The 8,495-nt window shown below is 50.7% G+C and overlaps 1 protein-coding gene across 2 annotated transcripts; it reads right to left on the bottom strand.

Annotated features, from left to right (window-relative positions):
* Nucleotides 1-2,069: 2,069 nt before the first annotated feature.
* LOC128749045 (uncharacterized) lies at nucleotides 2,070-8,365 on the bottom strand. Of its 2 annotated transcripts, none has more exons than XM_053848206.1 (2): nucleotides 3,778-8,365; nucleotides 2,070-3,663 (listed from the first exon to the last, which is right to left on the bottom strand). In XM_053848206.1, the coding sequence occupies exon 1, from the start codon at nucleotides 7,416-7,418 to the stop codon at nucleotides 4,401-4,403; it is 3,018 nt and encodes a 1,005-aa protein (XP_053704181.1). In that variant the 5' UTR covers nucleotides 7,419-8,365; the 3' UTR covers nucleotides 2,070-3,663; nucleotides 3,778-4,400. The 2 variants fall into 2 exon arrangements, with proteins under 2 accessions (XP_053704181.1, XP_053704179.1); XM_053848204.1 differs by having other exon boundaries at nucleotides 2,070-3,638.
* Between the last annotated feature and the right edge of the window lie 130 nt (nucleotides 8,366-8,495).

Below are 8,495 nucleotides of genomic sequence, written 5' to 3'. Positions count from 1 at the left end.
AAAGAGAAAAACAAGATATTTTCTATATATCTTATGAACCACAAGTTGAAGGAGGGAGCGGCGAGAGAGGGAGCCGGGCAACTGCAGTAACTACCCCTGGCTCACCGGTCTGTGCTGGTCAATGGTCCGGGCTTCCATATCTCCCAGCTGGACCTTGAATCAGGTGTTGTTTTTCATGTGCACATGGGAGACCCAAAGAAACACTCGCCGGAGATCTGGAGTTCCAAGAGCCTCGGCGACTCTCTCCCGTGCATCAGCTCAAACGTTCATCTTCCCTGCCAACATCCACCCAAGACAGTCTTGGCAAGGAAGATGATGGTCCAGGTCTTGGACACCACACCCCTTAACTTTATGAACCCTATGAAGGAGTTGATCGTCAGTGTTCATCCTGCCATCTCTCTGTCCACCAGCACTTATTAAGTGCTATTTTGGGTTTAAGTCCTGGGACCCCTTTCAGTCATTGCAACACCTTGAGACAGTGTCCTTGAGACCCCAAGTATGTTTACCTGTCATGATAAGCGAGAAGCTGCTATTTAAAGCAGCAAGTTCACGTCCCCCTTGACATCCAGTGTTAAAATCAGTTAAACACTGATTGAATTTGTATGACAGTATCTATAATACACTTATTTAGCACATAATGCTGACACGTGAATAATGCATCCTCTGAGACAAAGAAAACAATGCTTTTCCATGTTTTTAATCTCTGTGCTAAAGTAACAAAAATGTCAGGTTTCGTGTTCGTTTGTGCTTTTATTGTTGTACTTCCTGTCTCCCCGCTTCCGTGTCTTCGTCTGTCCTGCTCCAGCTTAATGGTGACAAACAGCTGGGACCCATTCCGCCGATGATATCTACCCTTCTGCCCACTGTGTTGTCGCTAGATGGTCTGCTGCTGATACGTGGTATGATCTCTTGTTGCTACTCTGATTCTCTTGTCCCTGGTTTGTCTTTCCTTGTTCTTGCTCCGCGTCTCTCTTGTTTCTCTTCATCTATACCACTGTCTGTTTGCTCTTTCCTCAGCTCCGCATTTGCTTCTTTGAGTGTTTGTTTACTCTTTCTGTGAGCTTTTCTGCTAGTTTTTCCTTGCCTAGAGTGTTTGTTTTTCGCTTCTGCCAAGCGTCCTTTGTTATATTCAGCCTCGTGAGTGTATTTACCGAGCGCATAGTTTTCTGCTGTCCCCGTTTTACAGTGCAGTGTAACTCACGCCTGTTTTCTGTTGTAGGTTATTCCCCCACCGTTGGTGTTGTGTCCACCGCGCTCCACTTTGGTGTCGCCGCCCTCAGTTCATTGTTTTTGTTCGTGTATTATTTTTGTATTAAACTTCTTGATTAACAGAAACCTTGCTTGTCTCAAGTCATCTGCGAATTTAAAACCATATGAATTGAGTCACCTTACAACTACACTATGACAGAACCGTCTAGCCACTGAACTGACTCAGCAATGGTTTTGAATTTGCAGAAGGCTGTAGGCTCCCAGAGCACTAGAATCTCTAATTTAGAGAGAGTGACTCAGGGTTTCCTGGAGCAGCTGCAGAATATTTCAGCCCATTGTGAGCGATCTTCGCCTCCTCCTACTGGAGCAGACTCAACCTTACCTGCTCCAGTCGCTGCTTCTGCTCCTGCCCCAGTACAACAACTATTCAATGTTCGAGAGCTGACCATTCCTACGCCAGAGGTTTATGCAGGTAAACCAGGCTTCTGTAAGAACTTCTTTTTTCAATATTCGCCTGTCTTTGACTCTCAACCCTCACTTTTCCAGACAGACAGAGCCCGGATTGTATACTGTATAAACCTTCTCCGCGACAAGGCCAGCCAGTGGGCAGCTTCTCTTTGCGAGTCAAGACTCTCCCATTCTGAATGATTTCCACACATTCTCCTCAGAGAGGTGTCGAGTTTTTGATGCTCCCTTCAAAAGTGGCTCTTGCGCTTCCAAGCACTTAGTATCTGTCACTCAAGACATCCCTAAGGAATCGGTATCCGAATATTCGATCCGCTTCAGGATCCTAGCAGCCCAGACTGGATGGAATGAACCAGCACTCATGTCCATATTTATTAATGGGCTAGCCTCCAACATACAGGACCAACTCTCTCTCCGCGACGAACCCAACTCTCTGGAGGAGCTCATCCTCCTAGCTATTGGAATAGACAACAGGATCAGAGAGCATTCCAGAGAGAAACGTCCCACTCACCACATGGTGTTGCCGGTTCCGTTTTCTCCACCTACAACTAACCCTCAGCCCGAAGTCTCCTCCTGACTTGAAGACTCTGAGCCCATGCAGGTGGGGAGAATGAGACTGACACTGGAAGAACGCCAACTCCGGATCTCTCGGGGCCTTTGTTTATATTGTGGTCAACCGGGTCACATCATCCGTGTTTGTCCGGTCCGTCCTAGAGGCTGCCGTCTTCCACTCGTCTCCCAAAATAAGGTCAGTAAAACACCTATTAGAGTGGGAAGAATAATTTTTTGTGCCTCCCTGCGCAAGGGAGAGACGAACTCTCCGGTCGAGGTGTTCATAGATTCAGGTGCTCATGATAACTTTATCGACGCCTCTTTTGCTGACTCATTATCCGTTCCTCTTGTCAGGTTGGACTCCCCTCGCTCTCTTTCGGCAATTGACGGCAGTCTGCTCCCACAAGTCACCCACCGCACCTCCCTCCTGACCCTCACACTGTCTGGAAACCACTCTGAGGTGATCTCGTTTCTGGTTCTCCCTGCTTCTTCTTCTCCACTCGTTCTCGGTTTTCCCTGGCTCTCCACACACAATCTGCAGATAGACTGGAGACGGTCCAAGATTGCTGGCTGGAGCACCCACTGTCATGCTCATTGCCTTAGGTCTGCTCCTGGTTCCCTTCAGACCACCCCTTCCTCCCCACCCTCACCTCCGGATCTCTCAAAGGTTCCTACTTGTTACCACGATCTTGGGGAGGTATTTAATAAGGACCAAGCTCTCTCTTTTCCCCCTCACCGCCCTTATGATTGCGCCATCGATCTAATTCCTGTGGCTCCTTTCCCCTCGAGTAGACTATATAATGTCTGCCCAGAGAGAGAGTCAATGGAAAGATATATAAATGAGTCCCTAGCAGCTGGTTTGATTCGCCCTTCCTCCTCCCCTCTGGGTGCGGGGTTTTTCTTTGTCAGCAAAAAGGACAACTCTCTTCGTCCATGCAATGACTATCGCGGCTTGAACCAGATCCATGTTAAAAATAAATACCCACTTCTGCTCATCGACCCTGCTTTAGAGCCCCTAAACCAGGCAACTATTTTTTCGAAACTTGACTTACACAATGCTTTTCATCTAGTTCGCATCAGAGAGGGAGACGAGTGGAAGACCGCTTTTAAGATGCCTCTGGGTCATTTCGAATATTGTGTCATGCCATTCGGGTTAACTAACGCTCCTGCCGTATTCCAAGCACTTGTAAATGACATCCTCAGAGATATGATTAATCATTTTCTATACGTCTACTTGGACGACATACTGATCTTCTCAAGGGTGGAGGAGGAACACAAGGAGCATGTGCGGCTGGTCCTACAAAGACTTCTGGAAAATAGACTCTATTGCAAAGCCGAGAAGTCTGAGTTTCACATGAAACAGGTCAGCTTCCGGGGATTCATATTGGGAGAGGGACGCCTTCTTCCTGATCCTGCAAAAATCGAAGCTGTGGTAATCTGGAAGACACCGAACAACCGTAAGCAACTCCAACAGTTCTTGGGCTTCGCTAACTTTTACAGACGCATCATCCGAGATTACAGCAAGGTTGCTGCTCTACTGACGGCGCTCACCTCCACTGAGATGATTTTCGTCTGGACTCCTGAGGCTGAGGAGTCTTTCAACAAGCTCCGGACTCTGTTTTCCTCTGCTCCGATCCTGCGTCATTCTTACCCTTCCCGGCAGTTTATCCTGGAGGTAGACGCTTCAGATTCAGGAATCGGCGCTATCCTGTCACAAAGGGATCCGTCTGACCAAAAGGTACACCCATGTGCTTTCTTTTCCCGAGGATTGTCAAGTGCGGAAAGAAATTATGATATTGGCAACCCTGAGCTCTTGGCCGTTGTGGCTGCACTACAGGAGTGGAGGCACTGGTTAGAGGGGGCTCAAACCCCTTTTTTGGTATTCACAGACCATAAAAACCTTCTGTACCTCCAGTCCGCCAGACGGCTCAACTCTCGTCAGGCTCGTTGGGCTCTTTTTCTGGGAAGATTTAGGTTTTCCATAACCTACCGCCCAGGCAGCCAGAATGCTAAACCCGATGCTCTGTCCAGACTCCATGAGAATCCTCTCTCCCAAGAGAAAATGGAGACCATTGTTCCTGAGACCTGTATCGTTGGATCGTTCCAAATCCTCACATCGTCCTCCAGCTGGTCTCTTACAACCTCTGCCTCTGCCTCTTCCTGGCCGACCTTGGTCACACATTGCCGTCGATTTTGTCAAGCGCTTGCCCCCGTCTGCAGGTATGACAACGGTTATGACCATTGTGGATAGATTTTCTAAGATGGCACACTTTGTTTCCCTTGTTCCTGAATCTGGTGGTTCTGCATCGGATGCTGCGGAACCGTCTGCCAGATGGCAGGAGGGAGAACAGTGCATAGTTTGCATGAGTAGAGTCCGCGATGATCCTTTGTGCCCTGGATAAGCAGCGAACATCTGCTATATCCTTGATGGCAGGGAGCGGGGTCCCGGTGATTTTCTCCGCTGTCCTCACCACCCTCTGCAGAGACTTCCAGTCTGATGCACTGCAGCTCCCAGACCAGACGGAGATGCAGCTGGTCAGCAGGCTCTCGATTGTCCCTCTGTAGAAGGTGGTCAGGAAGTGCAGACGCTGCTGTGCCTTCTTTGCCAGGGAGGAGGTGTGGAGTGACCAGCTAAGATCGTCTGTGATGTGCACACCCAGGTATTTGGTTGTACTCACCATTTCCACAGCCCTGTCGTTGATGTAAAGAGGGGCATGGCTGTGTCTTGATCTCCCGAAGTCCACGACAATCTCCTTCGTCTTGTCGAGATTCAGGGCCAGATTGTTCGTCTCACACCAGTCCACCAGATGTTGCACCTCCTCCCTGTAGGCCAGTTCATCATTGTCCTGGATGAGACCCACAACCATTGTGTCGTCCGCGTACTTCAGGATGTGGTTGCTGCTATACTTGGGGCGACAGTCGTGGGTCAGCAGAGTGAACAGCAGTGGGCTGAGGACACATCCCTGAGGGGAGCCGATGTTCTGGGAGATAACACTTGACGTGTTACCTCCTACTCGGACAGACTGGGTTCTGTTGGTGAGAAAGTCCAGCAGCCAGTTGCACATGGAGGTCTCCACTCCTAGTTGCTCCAATTTATGTACCAGGTCCTGTGGGATGATGGTATTAAAAGCTGAGCTGAAGTCCAGGAACAGCATCCGAACCAGAGTGTTCTTCTTCTCTAGGTGCTCCAGGCTCAGGTGGAGAGCAGTGGAGATGGCGTCCTCCGTGGAGCGGTTCGGCTGGTACGCAAACTGGAACGGGTCGAATGATGCGGGGAGTATGGAGACGATGTGGTCCTCAACCACCCTCTTGAAGCACTTCATGATGGTGGATGTTAGTGCAACGGGGCGAAAGTCGTTCAGACACGTGGTGGTCGGTTTCTTGGGCACAGGAATAATTATGGCCGACTTGAAACATGGAGGGACGACCGCCTGGGTCAGAGAGGTGTTGAAGATGTCCGTGAGCACTTGGGACAGCTGGTCAGCACATTCCTTAATCAGTCGTCCAGGAATGTTGTCAGGGCCTGCAGCTTTACTTGCGTTCACCTTCCTCAGAGTTCTCTGCACCGTAGCGGTGTCCAGTCTGAGCGTCTGTTCGTCAGAGTGGGGGGCAGCTTTCCTCGCAGGGTTGGTATTGAGAGCTTCAAACCTTCCAAAGAAGTTATTCAGCTCATTGAGGAAGCTGATGTCGTCACGGCAAGGAGGGGGAGAGGCTTTATAGCCTGTGACCGTCTGGATGCCCTGCCACAGTTGTCTGGTGTTGCTGGCATTCTGAAAGAAGCCTTGGACCTTCCGACTGTGGGTGCGCTTCGCTGCCCGGATTTCACGGTTCAGATTCGCCCTGGCTGATCTGAGTGCCGTTCCATCTCCAGATTTGAACGCAGCATTTCGCTCCCTCAGTCTATCACGCACCTCTTTCGTCATCCAAGGCTTCTGATTGGCCCGAGTGACGATGGTCGCATACTCCCCCACGTCTGTTTGCTGATTGCAGTCCGTAGCAGCATCCTTGAACATGCTCCAGTCAGTACGCTCGAAACAGTCCTGAAGGGCTGATATGGTTCCCTCTGGCCACACTCTCACTGTCCTCACTGCTGGTTTCTCTCTCATGAGCAGGGGCTGGTATGCAGGGACCAGCAACACAGAGAGATGATCTGAGGAGCCGAGGTGAGGACGAGGGACAGCTCTGTACGCCTTCTTGATGTTGGTGTAGACCAGGTCCAGGGTGTTCTCCCCACGAGTAGCGAAGTCCACATGCTGGTGAAAGGCTGGAAGCACAGTCTTCATATTGGCCTGGTTAAAGTCCCCTGCCACAATGAAGACACTCTCTGGGTGTGTGGACTGCACGTCGCTGATGGCTTGATGGAGGACACTCAGGGCCTGTTTGCAGTCAGCGCTTGGAGGGATGTACAGGGCCACCACTGTGACGCTGGTGAACTCACGTGGCAAGTAGAAGGGTCTACATTTCACAATCAGAAACTCTATGTCCACACAGCAGTGACTGGAGACCGGAGTTGTGTTGATACACCAGTTGTTGTTGATGTAGATGCAGACACCCCCTCCCCGGGTTTTACCTGTGAGCACGTTGTTCCTGTCCGCCCTGAACGCTGTTAGCCCTTCCAGGCTAATGGCGGTGTCCGGGACAGAAGAGTTGAGCCACGTCTCCGTGAGGATCAGCACGCAACAGTTCCGTGTCTCCCTTCGGGTGTTCAAGTCCAGTTTCAAATAGTCCAGCGAGCGCACATTAGAGAGCAGGACCGACGGGAGCGGCGAGCGGAACGGGTTAGCATTTATCTTAGCCTTAATTCCGCCGCGGCAACCGCGCTTCTGCTTCCTCTCGCACCGCCTCCGATGTCCCCCGTGATGATGATCCCTGCTGCTGGGGAGGGGCTTCGCTGTGCTGTAGGACTCTGAATCTGACTGGCGGGGCTTCGCTATGCTGTAGATCCTTGGATCCGACCGGTGGAACAGACCGAGGTCGTGTAGGGTCGTCCGTGTCTCTGCCCTAACGGGATAAAAGCCGTTGAAATCCCTCAGATTAATGATCGTTTGCCGGTCATATCCTAATAAACGCATTGCGCCGTTTCCACTGTTTGTTCGTTCGTTCGTTGATTGTTTCATTTTCATTGTATTATACATACATTTGGCTTTGTTACCGGGAGCCTCAGTAGCCGCTGCCTGACAAGGCGCCGCCATCAAAGCGATACGCGATTGACTGGCCCTGAGGAGCAATACTGGATCTCCCGCTCCCTCATCCTCGACCAAGACTTAATCTCAAGTTTCACGGCACCCACCCAGACAAGGCTGGAAAAGTGCCTAGAGGCCCTCCTCGAAGGGGGTGTACTGTTAGGTTTCGTGTTCGTTTGTGCTTTTATTGTTTTACTTCCTGTCTCCCCGCTTCCGCGTCTTCATCTGTCCTTCTTCAGCTTAATGGCGACACACAGCTGGGACCCATTCCGCTGATGATTAAATGGAGCCCGTATCGAGGCCCGTCTCGTTTTTTCCTCATATCACAAGACCGAAGGCAAATGAGGCCCCATTTTCAGCGATCACGTAACTGGCTCGCGTCATGATTCGCGCTCCTTAAATAGGCACAGAAAAACCAGGAAGAGTCTTTGATCACTGCTGTGCTACTTCGACTGACAGAGAGTGACGATGGAGCCACCCAAGAAGCGAAGAACATATCTCCCACAAAGGTATAACAGACAGGTATAATGAAGCACAGGTCTCTATGTGGTGAGGAGGAAGGAAGATTATGATGCTGGTTCGGATATTATATAGCTCATTCTTCAGGACACTGGCTAGTTGAGCCGCTACAAGTGCTGCACAAAGCTCCAAGCGCGGGATGGACTGAAGGCGCTTTGGGGCCACGCGTGAGCAGGCTAGGATGAAGGACAGGTGCCGTTGGCCTTGGCTATCCTCAGTTCTCAAATACGCCACAGCGCCATAGGCTCGATCAGAAGCGTCAGCGAATATATGGACTTCATATGTCACACCCTTGTGACTGACATCCTTCGGAAGGTATGGCCTAGGAAAGGTGATGTGGCACAGTAGGTCCAGTTCCGCTTCCCAGCTACACCACTCTTGTAGGAGTTCTGCAGGAAGTTCAAAGGAGGAGTTCAAAGCCCCCAGAAGAAAGGAGTTCACTCTGTTGTCTGTTGTTGAGCAAGCGCACTTGGTGGAACATCCCTTTGATGTCCCCGCTGATGGCCACAGGGTGCTCTCGGAACCTCAGTAAAACCCCAAGGAGCGAAGCACCAAGGGTTGGACCAG

The sequence above is a fragment of the Synchiropus splendidus genome, chromosome 18 (assembly GCF_027744825.2).
Source record: "Synchiropus splendidus isolate RoL2022-P1 chromosome 18, RoL_Sspl_1.0, whole genome shotgun sequence".
In the NCBI taxonomy this organism is placed as follows: Eukaryota; Metazoa; Chordata; class Actinopteri; order Syngnathiformes; family Callionymidae; genus Synchiropus; species Synchiropus splendidus.
Note: the sequence above shows the minus strand (reverse complement) of the source record. Positions and strands in the feature narration are given on the sequence as shown.

Bases quoted from the DNA above. Each gene is read 5' to 3' on its own strand.
- LOC128749045 (XM_053848206.1), bottom strand. From the start codon at position 7,418: ATGGCGGCGCCTTGTCAGGCAGCGGCTACTGAGGCTCCCGGTAACAAA.